The 22,781-nt window shown below is 28.5% G+C and overlaps 4 protein-coding genes across 18 annotated transcripts; 2 read left to right on the top strand and 2 right to left on the bottom strand.

Annotated features, from left to right (window-relative positions):
- Positions 1–372: 372 nt before the first annotated feature.
- Positions 373–2,148, bottom strand: LOC145194473 (uncharacterized). The gene is made up of 2 exons (XM_080072127.2): positions 1,639–2,148; positions 373–1,514 (listed from the first exon to the last, which is right to left on the bottom strand). The coding sequence occupies exons 1-2, from the start codon at positions 1,853–1,855 to the stop codon at positions 1,279–1,281; spliced, it is 453 nt and encodes a 150-aa protein (XP_079928253.2). The 5' UTR covers positions 1,856–2,148; the 3' UTR covers positions 373–1,278.
- Positions 477–12,379, top strand: LOC145194229 (uncharacterized). Of its 7 annotated transcripts, none has more exons than XM_090068561.1 (15): positions 477–574; positions 4,918–5,028; positions 6,772–6,915; positions 7,093–7,339; positions 7,617–8,010; positions 8,139–8,685; positions 8,910–9,059; positions 9,143–9,395; positions 9,485–9,857; positions 9,987–10,155; positions 10,283–10,432; positions 10,933–11,185; positions 11,478–11,853; positions 11,951–12,137; positions 12,234–12,379. In XM_090068561.1, the coding sequence occupies exons 2-15, from the start codon at positions 4,974–4,976 to the stop codon at positions 12,338–12,340; spliced, it is 3,405 nt and encodes a 1,134-aa protein (XP_089924687.1). In that variant the 5' UTR covers positions 477–574; positions 4,918–4,973; the 3' UTR covers positions 12,341–12,379. The 7 variants fall into 7 exon arrangements, with proteins under 7 accessions (XP_089924687.1, XP_089924685.1, XP_089924689.1 ...); XM_090068559.1 differs by lacking the exon at positions 477–574 and adding an exon at positions 4,525–4,624; XM_090068563.1 differs by lacking the exon at positions 477–574 and adding an exon at positions 4,528–4,662 and having other exon boundaries at positions 10,933–11,154; positions 11,483–11,853.
- An 820-nt stretch (positions 12,380–13,199) lies between these two features.
- On the top strand, positions 13,200–17,011 carry LOC149881144 (transmembrane protein 134-like). Of its 3 annotated transcripts, none has more exons than XM_090068547.1 (5): positions 13,207–13,456; positions 13,628–13,725; positions 16,254–16,304; positions 16,393–16,446; positions 16,543–17,010. In XM_090068547.1, exons 1-5 carry the CDS (start codon positions 13,356–13,358, stop codon positions 16,629–16,631), a joined length of 393 nt encoding a protein of 130 aa, XP_089924673.1. In that variant the 5' UTR covers positions 13,207–13,355; the 3' UTR covers positions 16,632–17,010. The 3 variants fall into 3 exon arrangements, with proteins under 3 accessions (XP_089924674.1, XP_089924673.1, XP_089924675.1); XM_090068549.1 differs by having other exon boundaries at positions 13,400–13,527; XM_090068548.1 differs by lacking the exon at positions 13,628–13,725 and having other exon boundaries at positions 13,200–13,456; positions 16,543–17,011.
- Positions 17,012–17,501: 490 nt separating this feature from the next.
- LOC145193916 (uncharacterized) lies at positions 17,502–22,693 on the bottom strand. Of its 7 annotated transcripts, none has more exons than XR_016445544.1 (8): positions 22,339–22,693; positions 22,054–22,249; positions 21,806–21,859; positions 21,070–21,148; positions 20,626–20,794; positions 20,404–20,511; positions 18,985–19,236; positions 18,588–18,890 (listed from the first exon to the last, which is right to left on the bottom strand). XR_016445544.1 is itself a non-coding variant. In XM_090068540.1 (7 exons), the coding sequence occupies exons 1-7, from the start codon at positions 22,513–22,515 to the stop codon at positions 19,984–19,986; spliced, it is 798 nt and encodes a 265-aa protein (XP_089924666.1). In that variant the 5' UTR covers positions 22,516–22,693; the 3' UTR covers positions 19,815–19,983. The 7 variants fall into 7 exon arrangements, 5 of the variants coding, with proteins under 5 accessions (XP_089924664.1, XP_089924665.1, XP_089924663.1 ...); XR_016445545.1 differs by having other exon boundaries at positions 22,054–22,186; positions 22,339–22,627; XM_090068540.1 differs by lacking the exons at positions 18,588–18,890; positions 18,985–19,236 and adding an exon at positions 19,815–19,998.
- Between the last annotated feature and the right edge of the window lie 88 nt (positions 22,694–22,781).

The following is a 22,781-nucleotide window of genomic DNA, read 5'->3' as shown; positions in this document are numbered from 1 at the left end:
TTTTAATTGAAATTTAAAAATCAAAGTTAATCAAACCTTTTAAAAGTCAAAACTATTTAAATCTTTTAAAAATTACTTTAAAAAATTATTTGTAGACACACGGGGCCCCGGGAATCTTCCCCGTCCAACCCCCCCTCTCGGCGGCCATGGGTATAAACATGCAAACGTCTGCATGCTGGCATAAACATTAAAATTATGTACATATTTGGAATACCGGAAGATCTTTTCATTTTATAGGCGTAAATAGAACTTGTTTTAAAACACTTTTATTTCATCCTAATAGCTTTAATTGTTCAAACATAAAATAAAAAAGTTTGAAATTTGAATTTTTGTTGAGATTTGATAACTTTTGTATTTGAAGTAAAACATGCTTTAAACAACCTCCTTTCTTTGATTAACAACATGCGTGTTCCTTTAAATATATCGATACATAAATATAAAGTAAAACATGCTTGTACCTTCAAATACATTGATACATAAATGAAAGCTTTTATAATGATAAACAACATGAGGTCAAACATGAAAACCATCGTCATCAATGATCATGCAGAGCGTTAGCTTTTGGGCATACAATGTAAGGTAATTTTTAATAAATTTTATACGGTAGCGGAACGTCATATTTATCATTTTTAAAAAAAAGTCAACGGAAACATATTTTTAAATACCAAAAGTAAATCTACTAAGCATTCATTCACTATTTAATATCAAGTTCACTTTCAAATATATTTTAAATATATTTCTCTTCACATTAATTCCAAAATATCAAAAGCAAATTTCAAAAATTTGTTATTTAAAAAAAGAATATTTTAAAGATGAAAAGATCACATTAAAACTGTCATAGTTATATATTAAATCGTAGCAAAGGAAATAAATGATTTTATTAGCCTAAAATGATAGAAAGTTGTTCTAAGCTGGTAATGGCAAGTTGTTATTGCTAAGTTTGAATCACCAATTGCTATTAGGAAGATGCGTTGAAGATCAAAGCTTTAGTCTCTTCAATATTTACAGCAATATGAAGCTCCTGGGCCAAAATTTGTATGAGCAAAAAATTTCAGAGAATCAATCTTTCAATAAAATTTCCATAGTTAAGTACGTTACATAAGCCACAGCTCTGATTTTTAAAAGTTTGTTCAAGCTCATTTCTGTTAAAATATAAAAGTTGTTGTACTCTTATCCAGGTGCCACTATTTTTAACAGATTATAAAGAAATATTCCATTTGTAATATCGTAGGGCAAGAAAGTTTAATGGTATCCTTTAGCGACTTCAAAAAAATCTTGTTACCAATCTTTCATTGCGTTTATCATTGCAGTTAGAGACTGGAACTCAAGATTGTTCTTAGAAAATGTATTTTCGGAGATTTCGAAATTTTTCAAAAAATTGTCGCCATTAACGAACAGTTTATTAAAGCTTGAGTTATCTGTATCGTCCTTTACTGAAAAAGCAGTTTCTTCCTTATTTGCACTTGTGTCGTGGAAGGGGTGAATAGATGTTATGCTATACGGTTGAACGATTTCTACACAAAAGAAAGCTTTGACAAAGACCTTTTAGGGAAAAGCTTAAGCAAAAAAAGGCTGATTAACACTTTTGAATTATCGTATTATAATCTATTAGCATTTAAAACTTAATAATTTACTTACCATCGTTTGATATACTGTGCCTTTGTTTACTTTTTTTTTTCCCTTTCTTTGCCTGTGTTGTTAATTTTGTATCACTGCTGTTTTTATCTCTTCTTCTACTAAGTCGAAAAGGGTTCATTTTTGAAAAACTAGTGATCCGTTTAATCGGCTTTTCCAAGCAAAGCGACAACTTACTGCCACTTCGTTTATCAAGAGTTACTTCCCTTGAGAATTCCATTTTGAATATATATTTATACTGCAAGTATTCCAATATAAGGATGCTCCCAAGGCGATAATAAATTTCCCCGCCACTCACCACGTTAGTAAATTATTATGTCAAATTTGTCTTTTAAAATTTTTAGTGAACTATTAAGCACTTAAAACAACTTTTTTAAACTGTCTCAGGATGCGCATCACACGTCCGTTCTCATGAACTGTTTATTTATATTTTACTTGTTGGCAAACTTCTGCGCCAGCGACATTTTATTGAAAGAAGTTTGTTTTTGGTAAAACAGAGATCTTTTACCAACTAGCTAAAAAGGATGAAAGAGAACTTTATCTTAAAGAAATTTTTTTGTTGACATTGTGTTTTTGAATAGTATTTGCAATTTAATTAAGTAACAATGTTCTTTTTTATCTACGCTTATTTTTTACTTTAAAATTGTGTGGGAGTATAGTTATAAAACGCTTGTTTTATTTGTATATCACATCTTTGAGTATTTACTTACTTATTTCAGTTAAAGGCGGATTCAAAGTATAGTTTATTGAAAAAATTTTAATGTTTGTTTATAAAAATAAACATTTATCTTTAAAAAAACTCATTTTTTATTTATATAACAGTGTAACGGTTTCTAAGAGCTGTCTGCTTGTAGTCTAATAATCGAATTAACCATAATTATTCTATAATACAATATACAGTAATCAAAATAGTGTACTATACATTTCATATAGTATAACATTTTGAAAAAAAAAATTTAAATCAATCTAAATTTATTGAAATACTTATTTTTTAATTTTGTGGACAAAATATGATCTTATTTGGCCTATTTCCATTACATTAAATTAACTAATCAGAATGGGTTTCGAATTTATGTCTAATACGTATACAGTTTGGAATAAATTTTGTTTCTTGTAAAGAACCCTGTCAAGACGTAATACTTTAAACATGAAAAAATTTGTTAAATAGAAATATTTCTGCAACACTGTACTTTAGATGATTATTTGCCAAAAAATAGTAATTTATTAATAAATTCAGAGTTGTACTTTTCAATAAAATTATCAATAAATTCAGAGTTGTAATTAAAGGAACTAATTAATTTTCAGACTATAACAAATTGGATTCCAGATGAAATGTTTTTGTTATCCAATAAAAATAGTAAAGAGCAAAAAAGCAGTGAATAATGGTTATTATGTCACTAAAAAATTGGCTTTCAGTTTAAAAGCATAGAAAAATCCTTAATCTGAGAGCTTAAACTTTTCCCTTAATTTTTCTATTAGTAAAGACCTCAATATTTAGAAGAAGTTAGATCAAAATGGAATCGTTTTTCAAATTTTTTTAATTTTTTCATTTGTAAGGTTTTTAAGGTTTGTTTTTTATAAATATTTACAAATTTTATATTCCTGTAGTTGACATTTATCTTTTAATGCTGACAAATTTTGAAAACAAAAAAACGATTGAGAATACGACCAACTCTTTCTAGATATTGATAATCTCGTTTTTTTTTTGCAAATACTAAAAAAAATTCTCCTTTTTTTAAGTAATTTTAAAGTTTTTTGCTGAATTTCTTGTATCAAACAACAAAAGTGAACGCGAATACAATAACCATCAAACAACAGAAGTTAAGGACGTATGTCTTTAAATCGTAAATGAAGAGAAGTTCTAAAATAAAACTCACTTTAAAAACAAATGCTTTTTAGAGATAAAATGCTTGCAAAGCTCATATTTCTATATAAAAAATTAGTAACTACCATATATACTCGCGTATAAGTCGAGAAATTTTGGACGAAATATTTACTCTAAAACAGCAATTCGACTTATATGCGGGTCAGAAAAAAAACAAATTTATTCCTAGAAATTTTTTTCGTACTTCTTATTTTTTGATTAAAAAATGTTTCATTCAAATTGCCACTTCGACTTATACGCGGATCGACTTATACGCGAGTATATACGGTAGATTAATTTTTAACAACATTTACTTCATTTATTTTGGAGAGCAGGGAGAGTGGCTTCATTTTATCTATTCCTTTCCCCCTCCCCCTCTCCCTGAATCAATGCCTATTAATATTCGTATTTTTTAAAGTTTCTGCTTAAATTTTCACTTTCATCGATATTAACTCTGCCAATTATATTGTTCATAATACAAGGTTTCTTTAATTTTTAATTTTGTCAGCTTAATACAGATTTATATTCCCAAAACTAAGTTTGGAAATTTCATTTAATAATTTACTATTTTTAGCCAGAAAATATTTTTTACATTACCTAATCGACACATTAAAAGAATTCCAGGCTTATAAATACTTGAGACTTTAAAGTATTACCTATCTTTTATGGAAAGCTTTACAATGATTTTCTTTAGTCATGCGTTTAAAAAATTTATCATAATTTCCCTATTAAAGACTTAACTGATAAAAACATTTTTATATCAATACCAAAAACTAAAGCAAACTAAATGAAATGTTCATTTGAATTAATAAGTTTTGTAAGTCTCTAGATAATAAAAATTAGTAGTTGTATTATAGTAGTGGTAATGATAATGAAAAAATAAAAGCAAAAAATAATAGCTAGTAATTTTAATTCTTTATTTTTAATATTGAAATTAAAAATAAAAGAAAATAAGAACTTTGGTTAGGATGGTATGATAGAAACCATGTAACTCGTTCAAATAAACGCGATGAAATTTACGGACTAAAATTGTGCATCAAAACAAACAAAATGGCGCTTGAGAAATTTTGCAATAGTCTTCTAATAATTTGATCAGTAGATTATTATCCCCTTTTCTAGAAACTTGTGTGTTTATAATTCAAAAATTTTTATATTTTCACTAGGTAATTGTTATACACACAAACACACACACACACACACATACACACTAACACACACACACACACATACACACTAACACGCACACACACACACACACACACACACACACACACACACACACACACACTAACACACACACACACACACACACACACACGTATGTACGTATGTAAGTGGGTAGGTATGTAATGTAATGTAATGTAATGTATGCATTTACTGTAATCAGCTATTAAACTATTTTAAATCTTTTTTTATAGTATGATGTTTGTGGACTTAGCAAGATGCTGGAGCCATAAATGACTAGAAAATACAAATGGTTATAAAACTTGAACTAATTACTCTGCTAATTATATTGTTCATAATACAAGGTTTCTTTAATTTTTAATTTTTTCTGCTTAGGAAGATTTATATTCCCAAAACTAGTGCATTGGATTATATTGGTCTTTTTTGATCAGCACTCAGTTGCAAACATAAGTGCAATCAATACCTCTGAGACATAACACAATTGTCCCAAGAATGGGACATTTTTGTATTTATCTTTTAATGCCACTGCAGAGATGGGTGCTCTTGCTGTCTTATAAATATTAAGATTCTTAGGCAGCTGCAGGTCAAACCTAGGAGCCCCTTATCTAAACTGTGAACAAGTATATATTTCAGAGACTTTCTCCTTGAAATTTTTTAGTTTGGTTTGACTGAAAAACATCCACCCTTTCATGAATATAAGATTTTCATAATTGATCTAGCAAAGTACAGGATAGAACCTCCAGTTGCATTTAATCCTGTAGATTAATTCTTTTGTTACCTGTCTGTTTTAGAAACTTGCCAGTGGGCAAAGAAAGAACCTCAATACATTACTTATGTCTATTATGGTTAACCTGTTCACAATCTTTTCTTTGTAACATAGCATCTTCCTGCCTTTTTGATTCTGACTTACTTCTCACAAACTCTTTGTCAATATTCTCTACTTTAACAAAATTCCAGGTTCATTTTGAGCTTGAAGGAAGTTCTTGTGGAATCTCAATATTTCTAATGCTTTGGCATGTGCAATTTTAGAGAAATCATCTAAACTGATTCTTCACTGACCCTCTTTTGACCCCAGTTTGGCAGAAAATTTTTCTTTATCTTTTTTTTTTTTGGTTATTTTCCAAAGTTTGTGCACTGAAGAACAATAAGCAGCAACTTTCTTTTTAGAAGAAAGCTTAGTAGATGATAAAGATGACAATACTTGACCAATATCTCTGTCTGGTTTTTAACAGTTAGCTGTTTAAAATTTTAGTCCTAAAAATTTCTGAGTAATACTTATAAATAAAAGTTCGAAATAAATGCTTTACCTATCTTATGATTCAACCAGATCTCCTTTTTTAATGACAGCCTCTAGGCATGGATAGAAGCCCTGGCAAGTACTTATGAGTTTTTCTATGACACAGATTTCCAAGTTCTTGTGATGGATGACTTGAGAGATCTGAGACTTGAGTGGGTTTTTTTCATGCCTTACTTTTCACAACGCTTCATATTGAATAATCAAATAAATTCAAATCTGGGCTAGAAGAGGTTTTTTCACCATATGAAACAACAGCACCTAACATCATTATTGACTGAGGATGCTTTGCATGGCATACAGGTGAGCACTGTAACCTTTCTGAACAATAAATTGGTCCATTTTTCTGTTATTGACACATTCAACTCTACAGCCAAAATCTTCTCAAAAGATTTTGGCTGTAGTTTTTAAGCTATTGAAAAGCTTGTTTGAAGGCTCTAATCTGAGAGCTTTGAGTCAGTCTGTTAAAAGTTGACTGGTAAGCCTGAGCACACTGACCATTTAAAGAGTCTTGACAGTCTTTCTGACAGTCTTTTTGTCAATTTCAAACGCTTTGGGAGTCTTTGTAATGGACACATTAGGATTAATCTCAACATGATTCTTATGTTGTCCTGTGAACTTCTGGTCAACTCTCTTGTTCACAGGAGTTGGCATCTGAGCTCTTTCAACACTATTATGTTTTATAACCTTATAAACTGTACTTTTAGATAAAAAAAAGTCCCCAATAGAATTTACTCATAAGTTTATAATTTCTAATACTTAGTAATAACTTTGAATTCTGGTTTTTTTAAAGCTGCTGCTTGGTATAAACTGGTTGTATTCTGGGGACAGAATAGTGGAGGTACAGAGCAAGAGTTAGAAAGATATTGTGAATCACATGCATTTGATTCAATAATTTTAGGATATGTTTCAGACTCGTTTTCTTCAATAAATCAAGGTAAATATGCACATATAATTTTTTAATATGTATGTCTCTTTTGTTAAAATTTCACTAATTCATTTTACTTCATTTTTTCCCATTGGAATTCATATGAATTTTTTATATACATTTATCACAATTATAAAAGAAAGCTTTAATATATTATATCAATATAGCTATATAATACTTTTTTAGATGATCCTGAAGTAAATTTTACAGTACATTGTAACGGACCATCATTTCCTAACTATCCAAAGCTGTTTAAGTGTCCAATGGTTGAAAAAGCTATAAAGTTTTGTCAAAAGAAGAAAAAGCAAGTACAAATATCTGTTCTCGGTTCTAGTGGAAGAACAATGATGGACCCTAGACAGGGTAAAGTTTTAGCTCTGAGAATTTGGGAAATGTTTCTTGGTGGAAATGGGGGACCTCGTCCATTTGGAGAGTTAGTGCAACTTTTGTAATTTTAATCTTTTTTAAAAAAAAACCATGAGTTTTTTTTTTGTAGGCTAATTTTCTGAGTATTTCATGAGTTTTTTTTGTTGGCTGATGTTCTGAGTATTATTGCATATGGTACACATATACATGTCAAGTGATTTTAACAATATAGTATTTACTTTGTGTTGAATAAATATATGAGTAGTAGGATTATTTAAAATAATCAGTCTCTTTTAAAGTCCAGTTTTATTTCTTTCAAAACACAGGTTTTAATTTTATTTTAGTGCTATTTTGGATGGTGTAAACCTGGATATTAAAGGTGGGCTTGATATTGGTTATCCTGAGTTTGTAGAAAAAATGCATTCTTTGATGAACTCTGACCCTCATCGAAAGTACATCATTTCTACAAGTCCTCAATGCATATATCCAGACATTTTGCTTCACAATACCTTCTTATTGCAAGGTCACAAAATTAATGAAGTATATATTCAGTATTATAACACATACTGTTATGTTGGTAGTCCGTTTTTTGAAAAGAATACCTATAAATGGTTTAATCTAGCTGTAGATATAGAAGACCGATACCCTGGGCAATCACCAGCATTGTATGTTGGTCTTATTGCCAGCAGAAAACAACAGCATTATCGAGAGCCTGCAGAAGTTGCAACAGTTTATGAGGTAATACCTTAAGATTGATAATAGTACTGGGAAGTCCTTGTAACTGTTTAAAAATTAAATTCTGTTATATATTTATTAAATTTACAAATGTTTTGATTGCTCAATTTTATTGTTCAATTTTTATGCAGCATTTAAAGTTTCTTCCAAATTTTGGGGGCTTTATGCTGTTTGATGCTGGCTTAGATGGGCAAAATGTATTTGGTGGGGTTAAATATAGTGAGCATTTAAAAAAGATTCTTCAACCAGACTATGTACCACTGGTGTCAAATCCAGCAAGAGTGGTGCAAGTGGTACAAGAAATAAATGATGCTGTGGTTACACCTATTCCAAAAATAACACAAGCTGTGTCAGCAAACCCTAAACCAACAGCTATAACAACAACATTAGCAGCAACAACAGCAATAACAACAACAGTGGAAACTACTGCACAAAATGTTCATGAAAAAAGTGATAAAGGGATTGATAATTATATATTGAAAGAAGAAGCTGACACTGATCAATCGTTTTTCACACAGCATCCACCTGAAGAATTTACTGAATTAGCAACAACAGAGGCACCATCATCAATAACTACAATAACTACAACAGCCACAACATCAACAGTAACTTCAACAACTAAAGTGTCTAGTCTTAAAGTTATAAAATCTTTGAAATTATCAGTGGATCCTGAAAGAAGTAAACTACCAATTAGTATAATTTTGTTATCAAAATATGCATTTGTGCTTTTTGTACAAGTATATATATATATATATATATATATATATATATATATATATATATATATATATATATATATATATATATATATATATATATATATATATATATCAAATAATAATCTAAAATAATTTGTAGGTAATGAAATTATGAGTAATAAAGTTTTCGAATTTATTTCTTAGAGTATACAGTGGTTGTAAACTGGGGTCAAAATCTTGCCAGTCGCTCAACTGATCATAATGAATACTCATTGAAGACATACTGTGAACGAAGAGCATATGATATTATAATAATAAACCAATTAGACATTTTTTTTGATGAAAAAAACCAAGGTGAATTTTTTTTTTCCACAGAAATTCCTTGTCAGAAATGTGGTTGGCTTTATTTTAAAAATTGAATTATTTTAATTTTTCAGGGGATTTGCCTGGATTAGATTTTTCCCAACATTGCAATGGAAGGTTTCCTGGGATATATCCCACTTATCTAAAATGTGATGAAATAGCTTTAGATATTGAGGCATGTCAATTAGCAGGAAAAAAGGTATTACTCTCCTTAGGTGGTGGAATTCATTGGAATGGGTTTGCTGATGTTGAGCAAGCAAGACTTTTTGCTCATAACATTTGGAATCTGTTTCTAGGAGGTGATTATAAAATAAGAAGCTTTGGAAGGTATATATTTTTCCTAAATTTTAAAACATTAGTTTTACACCTATTTTTCTGCATTGATCACAAAAATCTATAAAGCTTTTTATTTTAAGTGCTGTGTTGGATGGAATTAATCTAAATTTTCGGACTGGGAATGGAGCTTGGTTTACAGAGTTTGTGTCAGAAATGAGAAGTTTAATGAACTCCGATAATTCACATAAGTACATGATAACATCTTCACCAGGTTGTGCATTTCCAAATTATCGACTCGGAAAAGTATATGAGGAAGTTGGGGATATATTTGATGCTTTATTTGTTAAGTTTATGGATAACCGATGTTTTTATGGTACAGATGGTTTTAAAATTCTTCTAGAGAAATGGTCACAACTGAAGCCTTTAGTGTATATTGGTTTGCCTTCATCCCCTCAAAGTTCCTATGACAAGTTGCATTATGTTCCTCCAAAAGAAGTAGAAAAACTTTTTTCGGTAATTCATGTGATAATAATTTGATGTGGATTTGGTAATCAGTTACATAAATTTATAGACAATCACATAATATCTTATTTTTTAAATTTATTGTAAATTATTTAAATGGATATATCGAAATTTATTCAGGAATACGTAGAGAAAAACATGAAGATTGCTGGTATTTTTCTTGATGATGCTAGTTGGGATGATGTAAATTTAATTGCTGAAAAACAATACAGTGACTATGTTGGTGAGCTTTTGCGACCATACATGTATCAGGGGGTAATGACAACAAAATCCGTTAAAAAAATTGAAGGTATTGATTGATTACTCTTAAAAGTTTTCAGATTTTTACATTACAAGGGGGTCCTTTCAGATTTTATTATTATTTTTTTGTTGTTGTTGTGATTTATGTTTAAAAATATTTGCATTTAATTTTTTAGTGCACAAAGTAATAGTAAACTGGGGACAGAACCTTGCTAATCGTGCTACAAGTCATCAAGAAGGTTCATTAAAATCATATTGTCAAAGAAAAGCTTATGACATTTTTATTATCAACACCCTGGATGTTTTTTTTGATTATCAGAATCAAGGTAACTCTTTTTTCTCAATAAACATGAAAAATTATTAAACATTAAGATGTATCAACTATAATAAAGTGTAAGTTTTTTTTTGTTCATCATTTTTAAAAGAGCTAAAAAATTAATGGACAAAAACTGAAAAGCAGACAATTCATGTAAACTATATAATGTATTAGTTGCAAAACTTGTTTCCTCCCATGGTTTGTCATAATTATCCACCTTTAAGCAGCCACATAAATTAAATAGCATCTGATCATATAAACAAAAAATTGCTTGTAGTAGTATTACAATTTGTTAGTATGGCAGTAAATAATTTAGATAGTTGGGTGATTTTATCATTTTTTATTTATTGAAATGATGCACTTCATGTTTATTGTTACACATTAAAAGTTTATGGTAAAATTTTTCTATTCTTTTGTTCTTTATCTTTTTTTAAAGAGTTTTGAAAGGAGCTGCATAAATCAAAACTTTCCTGAAATTTTTTTTAGTAAATCTGCTAATTAATTTCTTAGATGATCTGCCAGGTCTGAACCTAGGATTCCATTGCAATGGAAAATTTCCAGGAAAATATCCTACATACCTAAAGTGTGATCAGATTGCTGATGATATAAAGTTTTGTCAAGAAAAAAATAAAAAGGTTTTGTTATCTCTGGGTGGTGGTGTTCGCTGGAATGTTTTTCATAATGTAAATCAAGCCACAAAGTTTGCTACCACACTGTGGAATCTATTTCTAGGTGGTTCTTACAGTGTTAGAAGTTTTGGAAGGTGGTGACAAAAAAAATCTTATAAAATATTTTATGTTAAACATAAGTTTTATGCATTTTTCATATGAACAATCAAATTGATTTTTTCAAAGTTGTATAAAGTTTTATTAAGAGTTTGATTTTCTTTGGTATTTTGAGAATCTTCACTTTGATTGAAATAAAATTAGGATTCAGCATCTTAACTAAAATAAAAACAGAAAAGCATCAGAGAAAACTTTCTTTAAACTAGTAATTCATAAACAGCCAAAAATTCATCAACTTTTAAATTTCTAAGAGCCTTTATTTGTTTTCAGTTCAGTTTTAGATGGTATCAATGTTGATTTTCGTTTTGGTGAAGGTTCTTGGTTTAACGAATTTATAATTGAACTACGCCGTCTCATGGATAGTGATAAAACTCGCAGCTACATGATCACTTCTTCACCAGAATGCATTTTTCCAAGTTGGAGGCTAGGTAAAACATTTGCAGATGTTGGTGAGAAGTTTGATGCTTTGTTTGTAAAGTTTACTGATAATGATTGCTTCTTCGATAATGAAGAAGGCTTCAAAGATTCTCTTCACAAATGGATTTCCTTAAAACCCATTATATATATTGGATTACCGTCTTCGCCACAAGCGTCATACAGCAGACTGCATTATGTCAGCCCAAAGAGATTAGAAATACTTTTTAGCGTGAGCGTTTCTCCACTGTTCTTGTTTCTTTTTAACATTTTTGAATATAGTTTAACAAATTGTTAATGAATTTTGTTAAACAAAATTCATCGTTTAGGATTATATTAAAAAATACAATAAAATTGGAGGCATTCTCCTCGATGATGCAAGTTGGGATGACGTAAATTTGTTTGCTGGGAGGCGGTACAGCGACTATGTTGGCGAACTACTTCGTCCTCTCGTTTATACTACTCCTGTTCCTTTAGCATCAACTTCAGCTCCTGTCATGCAACCACCTCAGAAAGGTAATTGTTCCTTTATTTTTGACACCAACCATTAAGAGGTGACATATAAATTCCTAAAAGGGCGTATAAATTTTTTGCTGAATTCTTTTTGTTCAGATAAAGCATCAGAAATCGAGTTCAGTTGGATGATATTCTGGCTTACCGTGCCGTTTTTGTTAATATATAACGTCCAACAATGGGGAGTTTTTTTGCTGCTCATTTAATTGGTTTTATTATGAATATTTAATATGAATAATTTTTGATGCTTAACTTTTTTTATTTAGTCCAATCAGCTTCGAAAGAAGCTTTTAAAGAGTTTTGAGAGATTCTTTTTCATAAAAAGCGTTAGAAAACTAGATAAGTTAAAAATATCTTTTTATATGAAGATTTTTATGATGTGCAAATATTATTTGCTTTATTCTTGGTATTTTATGTTTTTTTTTAAATTACCAGAAAGAAAGAATTTTATTAAAGAGTATATAAAACATTGAATATATTTACAATATTTATGATTTTACAGAATTATAAAATTTAGTTATAATTAAAATATATAGAAATGTAAGATCAACGTATTTTCTCGAAATTTTCATTTATCTATTGGTTATTTACTTTTATTTTTGTAGTTCATTTTGTTAATGTAGCATCGCTACCTAATATAATGACGTCAGCTAGCCCATTGGTGATATTTTGTCATACCATGTGGTTCTATACAAAATTCAATAAAAACTTGAGTTAAAAAAATAGGTCAACCTAAAATGTTTTTAGCTATTTTACTTATTTATGTAGCTATACTTTTATTTATGTAGTGTTTAACTTAAGTAGTATTTATTTTTACATACTGTAAAATCCCCTTTTTTACTTAAGTTTTTTTTTTTTTTTTTTTTTGTCCCTTTTTTTTTATTAACTTATTGGTACTTTACTTTTAAAGATTTTAGAAATTTTAATTTATCACAACTATCGAAATTAATAGAGAACCCGATCTTTCCTGATATCTCGACAACGTCCAAGAAAATACTCTCATCGTTTATTCATTTGGACCCCCTCAAAAGAATTTAGTTAAAAATTTATGCTTTAAAACATGTGTTAATTGCGCCATTCTGTCAATTTGAAAGACTTTTTCTTTTTTGTTTTTCGTAACAATTTGAGTTTGATAACATCAAAGAAATATCAGAAAAGACAGATGGTTTAAAAAAGCTAAAATCCTTAAATGATAGACTTGAAAATGAAAGTAAGATCAAAATGGTTGATGCAAGGACCATAGCAATTCAAAGTACGGAAGAAGAAAATTATCTTCTTCAGCCGAATAATGGTTTTCAAGAATCGTTTTTCAGTCGAATCAGGTAGAATTGACGATGATTTTCTAGGAAAATTGGACACAGAACTCGACAAGTGTTTTTTTTCTAATAATTAAGTATGATGCATAAGTTTCTGATCCTTTTTTTTCAACTTCAAATTTTTATCACGTGATCTTCTAGTTTAGTTGTGTAACGAGCACTTTTCTGTTTTCTCAGCGAAAAGCGCAGGTGGTTTCTACCACGTCTACCTCAGACTATTAAAAGATATTGGAAGACAGTTTTACTGGCGACAATGCTTTTTCTAGCAGGAATAGGTATACAAAAATTCTTAAAACTCGTTTCGTTTTTTTGTTCGACGCGGAGTAAATTACAATTTTTTTTTCATAGTGTAAAACTTTTTCTTTGCATCGAAAACATGATTGAATTTAACTCAACGAATATTCTATTGAATCAAACAGCTAAAGAATAAAATGATTTACAGTTGAGAATAGAATGTGTATAATACATTCAGTGATGAATCTAAATACTTTTTACCAAAAAAATTCTACGTGAACCGAGAAAAGGGAAAATAAGTTTTTATCGCAACGAAGAGAATGAAATCTTTTAGTCTTTACAAAACCAAATAATTTGAACTTGAAAGAATTCAAAACTACCAAATAATTTGAACTTCAAAGAAGTCAAAAACTGTTTTAAAGTAAACTGTTTAAGTCAGTTTTAGGATATCTTTCAAAAGATCCGTTTGAAGATCAAGTTACCTTTTTTCATTTTTACAATATATTGTCTTATTATTTTTTTTTTTGTCTCCATAAATTGATAAATTTTTATCGTTTCATAAATTCATAATTTTTCATAATTTCACAATATAGTTTTGTCTTTATAATTTCCGATACTCAAAAATAGCTTATCAACTGATATTAGAGATTCAATGTTTATAAGAACAGAAGGAAAGGGTTTCATTGATTCAAGTTTGTTAAAATTGCTAATACTAATTAACTTTAAGAGTTATCTGATCTTGGAACTAACTTTGTTTTGCAGGAGTAACCCTCCAAGTTTTGCCTTAGATCACATCTTAAACACACGGTTGGCAAGCACATTTCCCATAATTCCTGCGCTTAAAGTTTCAATTTTATTTTTATTTTATTATTTTATAAGCGAAGTTCTGTATATGAATAATCATTAGTAATTGCTTGGTTGCAATAAGAAATGGCGACCATCATTTCTATCTAAATCGTTAAAGTTCATTTTTTATTTTTATATTTATATATTTGTACATACATAAATACATACATACATACATACATACATACATACATACATACATACATACATACATACATACATACATACATACATACATACATACATACATACATACATACATACATACATACATACATACATACATACATACATACATACATACATACATACATACATACATACATACATACATACATACATACATACATACATACATACATACATACATACATACATACATACATACATACATACATACATACATACATACATACTCAAATATGTTCTGTGTAATGCAAAAACAACGTCATGTGTAACAATTTTCTTTTTTAGTGTCTTTTAGCATTTTGTAAGTTGTGAGTCGTCTTTACCTACTTCAGTGGTGAAGAGTCCGTTAAGATAATCGAAGTTTCAGCAATCTCCTTGCTAATTAAAAGAGTTCCAGCCCTCAAAAAAAAATCTTATTTTTTAACTTTTTCCTTCTTTCTGAATTAGACTACTTGAAACTTTTTTAAGTATCATCGAGTTTTTCAAATTTTATTATGGCGTTTTGTTCTTGACAAAACACCATAATTTGAATTAAAAATGTTTAATGACTTCTCTGTTTTCTGCAGCTGTCATGTATTGTCTTTTTCATATATTTGTGATGGTTGAAGAAAACATATAGCATTTGTCTATTGGAAGACAGTTTGCTGCCATGTACTTCATGTTGCTCTGTAAATCAAATATTACTCTTTAAATCAAATTTTGTTTTTGCTCTTCGATTCTCTAACAGTCGAACAGGGTGTTCCGCCATGAAATACTAAACTAAAAAAAAAATCAAAAGATGGTCTTCATTGAACAGCATTCATTTTTTCATAAATAAACATCGATAACATGACATCATCATAAAACTACCACACAATATGCAACAGTATCACACGTTGATTACTCACGGCAAACGTTTTGCATCGAGTTTTGCTCTTTCAAATATCAAGTGCTAAAATTTACAATGAGCGTTTCAAGATTAGATAGACAAAACATTTTATTATTCGCAAATGGCTTGTAGTTACTTTCACTATGAATTGCTTTTAATTTATTTTTTAATGTTATTTTTAGTTTACTTTTAACATTACTTGTGTACTTCTTCATCGAATTTAAGTCATTGAATTTTATTAGTAAACTAAATTGCAATCACCTTTTTTTGTGACATTCTTATAAACACGATATCCATTGCCGTTGATTAAAATTGATAAATTCAATCCACTTTTATTTAAAAAACAAAAAAAAAAAAAACCTAAAACTTAAAAGCAAAAAATTTTCTTTGTTGTCGCCCCTCAGTAAAACTGCGTGATGAGACCATACAAAAATGTTCTTTAAAACGCTTTCTAATATGTAAAGAGCCTCCAAGTGACTACTTTAATATACTTCTTTCATGAGTTTAATGCTTTTGCATGGACAAAATTTCTTACATTTACGCTCTTATACTTTATTGTATATTTATTCTACGAAGTTTCTTCTATTTGCGCCATTTAAACTTAGATAAATTTCTGATTACTAATTTATAAAAAATAAATTAGTTATAAATTTTTATTTTTACTAGTTTTTCTAATGGTCGCCATTCTGATTGTCACGTTGCCTCAATTCAACAACGGTAAGTTTTTTTTTTTTCTTCAATGGAAAGTGTCAAATTCATTGCTTAAAAATAGAAAATTTTATTGAAAATTGATGATTTTCTTTAGGATCAAACAGCGTCGTGTTTTTCTTGTTCGGATTAATCTGTATTATACCTGGAGGTAATCTTCTGTTTGAACATTTAAAAATCACAATTTTTTTTTGTTGTTGTTTTTTGCTTCTAGAAACTCAAAGCATTTCATCACTTTTGTGTGTAGGTTATCACGTAATTTACATTTGGAACTCTTACAAAGGAAAAGAGGGTTACAGTATGGCAAAAATAGCCACATTCAAAGACGAGAATTAATAAGTTGTATCCGATAACCGTTGCCTTCTAAAAAGAAAAAACAGAAAGTAGCGGAATTTTACGCTTGAACTCTGAAAAATGGAAAATAAAATTACGATTTTGTAACTCAAAATGGTTGACGATTTCTTTCGGCGAATATTTCAAGAAAAAATCTGTTGTATATCAACAAAATTTCTTTTGACGTTGTATATTTTGCCGAAAACTAAGTTTATAACGCATGTTTTATCAATGGACATTCATAATTATAACGGCGAACGAAAAATCTGGTTTTAATAGGCGTTTTGTAAAATCCCAAGTTTGGCACTTTTTTCTAATATGTATCATAATAGGTAATTTCAATGTAAAAACAATTTTTAGTCGATCAGTTTCTTTAGTGTATTTTCTCCTGCTTAACAAGTTCTCAACCTGATACACATTTCGTGCACGTTTCTAAACAAAAGATAAACGAGATGGACAATAGGCCAATAGGATGGAAAATAGGTTAACACGAAAGGTGAGCACACCGATACTTTAAGAAAATACTTTAACATTTCGTCAAATTAATTCAAAAACAATTTTTAATGTATTTACACTAAAGAATTTTCAGAATATTGCAATTATATTATGTCAGATAAAAAAGTAAAATTATATTATGTCAGATAAAAAAGTAAAAAAACTCATGTCTTTGCGACAGGGGGTTTTTTTTGGGTGATGAATTATTTGCATAAAATAAATAAAAAATTAGCCTTAAAATATAAAAACTTAAAAAAAATTTTGTTTAGTTTTTGTAAACAAGTTTTTCATAACTTTTAATTCTAAAATTTTGAAACGATTATTTCTATTACATACTTTTTTTTTTTAATCAAAAAAGAAAAAAAAAAGAAACTAAAGCTTTAGAAAAAACAAATTTAAAAGTTTCATTTATTAACTAAAAATTTTTTGTATCATTTTTTTTTTTACTTGCTCAATACTTAATGATAAATTGCTGCCCATTTTGCATTTGACATAAAACAAATAAATCGTGTGAATCAATCCACATAGTTTTAATTTTTTCAGCAACATTCCCAGCCAACGCGACTTCTTGTTCTACTATAAGCTTGCCACTTACACTGCTACTCATTTTAATAGTTTTATCTGCGCAAAAAAAATACGGTGTATTATAGTATTTCACAAAGTTGGTGCTGTCAATAGGTAAAGTTTGAGTGAGTGTTAAAGATCCAAGGTTCCAAATTTGGACGGTTGTTTCTGTAAGAGAGGATGTCAAAAGGTATAAATAATTGTCGTTTGCAATTATATTGTAAGGCATGCCAGGAGCAATGAATGAATGCAACAACTTTAGTTGCACAGAATCCCAAATTTGAATTTCGTTTAGGCCACACAAGCAAAACAAAAACTTTTTTCTAGAGCAAACAAGCTTAATAACAGGTTTGGCAATTTTTAAAACTTGAGCACATGTAAGATTACCTAAGTTCCATATTCTGACGGTGCCGTCAGTTGAGCCAGAAAACAAGTATTCTGCGGATAAACAAACGCTTTGGACGGAGCCTTCGTGTCCGTTTAATACTTTAAATGGATCCAATGAAGCGATATCCCAAACGACTATATTCCTATCAAAAGATCCTGAAAAAAGAAACATTTCGTTTGCACAAACTGACATAACAGTTTTTTCATGTCCAAATAGGTGTTTAATGTTTCCATTTTCGCAATTTATTGCAAGAACATCATTATTAAGTGAACGACTCTGAGTAAGTGAAGCAAAAATAAATGGTTTAGAATAACACACCGAGACAAACTCTGTTAGCTCCACAGGAAGTTCTGTAACTTTCTTTGGAGGTCGATGTAAAATCATATCAGTTATAGGATTGATATGATATTTCCCAAAACGAATAGCAGGAGGAATTACATATTGGTTGGATTCTTTAAAGTGATTATACACAGTCATGTTAATCTCTGCAACCTCATTTAACAAACTATCTCTTTTTGATTTTCCACTAAAAGATAACATTTTGGATGTAAAATTACTTTCTGGAGAGAAAACAAGCTCGCAGGATCTGACAACTTCGGGTAGTGAATTCATTCGCTCTAAGTATTTTATGCACAAACTTTTAGCAGTCGACATATTCTCCTGAAACTCGTGAAGTGTGGAAACAACTAGAATTTTTGTAGCAAGAATTTTGTCACTAATGTCAGCTACTACACCAAATGCCATTTGGGCATGCTCTCTACATTTGTTAAACTCTTGCATGGAAGTGATGTTATCTTTGTAAAACAACTCCACACCTTTATAAGATATTTTCAAAAAACTACAATTTGACTTCTTACCCAATCAATAAGAAAATGGAAACAAAATTTTTAAAAATAGCTAATGCAATACCTGTTTCTAATAATCCGATGGCAGCAACCAGCTCTTTTCTCCTTAGAGCATTAAGGTGTTCGTTGATCTTTTGAAACTCATTCAGTAACATCTGTCGTATTTTCTCCTCTGTTACATCTCCATGCTCTAATCTTGATGCACTGGCTGGGGCAAAAAGACTCCAAGCTAATTTTAATGAAACTCTAGCCACAAGAATCTCAGCCATTTTAATCAAACTTAATATGTACCAAACAAAGTGACAGAGGCTTCAATCTAAAGTTTAGAAAATCATGACATTAACTTTTAAAGCAAAACCAACAACTCATTTTCAAGATTTACAAAAACAAGCCTAAAATCTAAACATGATTATTACAACTTTAAAGTTCAATCCAAACCATTTCAAGAAATCAGTTTAAAAAGAATGTGGGTGATCATAAATTTGCATCATTCAATTATATCTAAACAATTTATCAGTCAGTCAATAGTAAATAATTTAAATTCATAAATATATCATATGCACCAAAATATCATATATGTGCTGTCTGCACAACAAAGATCTTAAAAATTTGAATAATCAAATAATTTTTACCCATTCAGTGAAACATGGCTCATGAGAACACAATAAGTTTTAATTAATATCTAAAATTTTTATAAAAAAAGAATCAGAAATATGAATCAATTGAATTTCAAATTCAATTTAACATGTCCAATCAAAACCTGTTTTATTCAAATGAGTAAAACATGTTGTAAACAATTGAAACAGAAACAAATTTAAAAAAATATATTTTTTGAAAATGAAATTTTTCTCTCTCAAACTTAAAAACTAAAACTTAATCAAAACAAGAAGAAGAACTAGCATATCAATTTGTGGGAAAAAATTTCTTTTAGTTATAAAACATTACAAATATTAAATAAATATAAGATTTTACTTATTTTGAATATATTTATGAATTTTATAAATTTAATATTTAACTTTTTTCCAATATTCATGACAATTATTAATCTAAAACAGCTCCTCGCTTAATTCTGCACAACCTGCAAAAATAAAATAAAGAAACAAATTAAAAAGTTTATTAAAGCCAAACTTTAACAATAATATTGGATGTGTGACCGCATTGGTCGTGTGAAAATGTTTGATTAAACTCAGCATAAGAAAGAAGACATTTTATTAAGTGATGCGTCTTACAAAATTCTTTTGTAGCAAAATTGTACTACTTTGTTATAATTGTATAAGGAATATTTTATAAATTTGATTTGTAAAAGCAACAGGAAAAAAAAAAAAAAAAAAAAAAAACCCTTTAAAGGAATGAAACTTTTTAAAAAAAGATAATTGTTATTCTACATATGGCAATAAAATTAATACTGCATTAAAACTGTTTTTCTTTTTTTTTTTTTTATTACTTAAAAATGATTATACTTTTAAAAACTTATTAAACAAACCTTTGTATTTCTTCCTTTAATGATTGTGAACAAAAATACAAATAACAAGATAACCAAGAAAATAAAACTTCCCATCCGTAGTCGCATACTCACTTTTGATTTTTCCCACTAAAAAAAAACCTTGATGAAAAATAACAAGTTAAAGAACTGTCGTTCATTTTTTTTCATGAACAATGAAATTTAGAATGAGAATATTTTAGTTAACATTAAGACACAACATACTAAGTTCAAATAAGTATTATATCTTTCGTCTTTGTTCAATTGAAAATTGAGCTGCAACCCAGAGGCACACTGGTAGCGCTTCTGGTTTTTGTGAAACTGTGGCTGCATTTTAATGACTTCTCTGTTTTCAATTCTCAATCCACTTGCTGGTTTGCAAATATGAAGAGGCCTAGAACAATGTTTTAAAAAATAAAAAGCTAAACTGTTGGAATATTTTGTAAGAGATTATAATAGAGATGCTCATGATTAATTAAATATAATTTAAAATAAATAAATATAAATTAACAAATACTTATTTATAATTTAAAATACAGGCCAATAATATATATATATATATATATATATATATATATATATATATATATATATATATATATATATATATATATATATATATATATATATATATAGAGTTACAATTTAATAATTTTGAAAAACTTATACATCAACATTTCTTCTCTTAATAATTCTTTACTGACAGATAAAACAGCACAGGTATTAATGGTCTTATTGTGTAGTGGGCCTAAAATAAGAAAAAAAATTTTTTTTTGTTAAAAAAGCATTTCCAAGTTTAATATGATTGGAAAACAAAGACAATGAGTTATAGTCTGTTTTCCTATCATATCAAAATATTAAATTTAGTGACAATAACAATAGCATTTGTTTAAAAGAATGTTAAAATTCAAAACGTTAACATTTATAGTAAATGTTTCCATGTTTTTCTGTTTTTTTTTTTTGTTCAAAAATGTTACCATGATTATATTACAAAATATGTTAGAATTACAAAATATGTTAGAATTACAAAATATGTTAGAATTACAAAATATGTTAGAATTACAAAATATGTTAGAATTATTTTATGAAGCATGTTTTGATTTTTTTAATGAGACATTTAAAGCAAAAGCTCTAAACTTGTAAATTAAATTCTGTTAACTTAAAAATAATTTCTACATAAATTGTATCAATAAATAATTTTAAAGAAAAAACAATTTCAAAGGAGTTGCAAAATTGATTTGCAAAGAAAAGAAAAAGAAGTTTTGGATAAAAGGAAAAACTTAACTAAAAAAACAGAAGAAATGAATGTGAATTAATAGATACACTTAATTCATTAAATAAAAAAGCATCAGCATCTAATAAAGGATAACTACCAGTAATTTATCAACAAAAAAAAAAAAATTACCAAACAACTGCTGCCCAAAAAATGCCCTCACACCAATGTTATGAAAATTGTGATCTTTTATTAAAAGAAATAAATATAAAATACAAATAAACAACTTAACTATAGATAATGAAAACAGAAGTAGATAAATAAATTGTTAAGAAAAAATGAGTAACAAACAACCTTTATGTAAATTTAAACAATTGAGTGAAAAGACATAAAAACACAAATAAAGTATTTTAAACAATATATTAAAAAGTATTTTTTACCTAAAGGAAACAACCAGTAAGCTTGAACAGCACTTTCCATTTCTGAAAAATTGCTTAAAAAGACTCCACTTAGAATAGCTTTTAGTCTCAATGCAATATCAATAGTGTCTTGTTCATGCACAGGATTAGATATCTTTGTTGAATTGACAAGGCAAAATGTTAAACCAGTAAAACTTCTTAACATATCATCAAATAGCTATAAAAATCCGAATTTTTTCTTTTTTTTAAAAAACTTCCAAGAAAGCTGTAATAAAACTTAGAAAAACTTTCTGCAAAAAAATTTACCTTGGTTGTGCTGGTATCAATCATCTCGCTTGATGTAACATAATAGGAAAGAGAAAACAAACTCAAAGTCAGAGCTGCAACAAAAATCATCATAATAACTATGGGAGGTTTTGCCACTGTGAACTCAACAATATTTTTGCAAACACAAGGAAAAATTCCACATTGGTGGAACAGCATGTTTTTTTGAGCTAATTAAGACATTGATATTAAAAGCAAACACACTATACACAATTCAATTTCTTTTTAGTCTAAAATAAAAAAACATAAAATTATCACTCAAGTATAATGATCATCATTATAAAGCAAGCAAATATTAAAGTTTAACTTTACTAAACTAAATCATGCAAAAAAATTATGTAAAATTGTAATATCTTAATAAAATTTTATATGAACATTTAAAAGAGCTTTTAAAAACAATTCCTTTGACCTAAAATTTGTCTATT

The sequence above is a fragment of the Hydra viridissima genome, unplaced genomic scaffold (assembly GCF_058129835.1).
Source record: "Hydra viridissima isolate aposymbiotic clone 2 unplaced genomic scaffold, HvirCarnegie_v1 scaffold_12, whole genome shotgun sequence".
NCBI lineage: Eukaryota > Metazoa > Cnidaria > Hydrozoa > Anthoathecata > Hydridae > Hydra > Hydra viridissima.
Note: the sequence above shows the minus strand (reverse complement) of the source record. Positions and strands in the feature narration are given on the sequence as shown.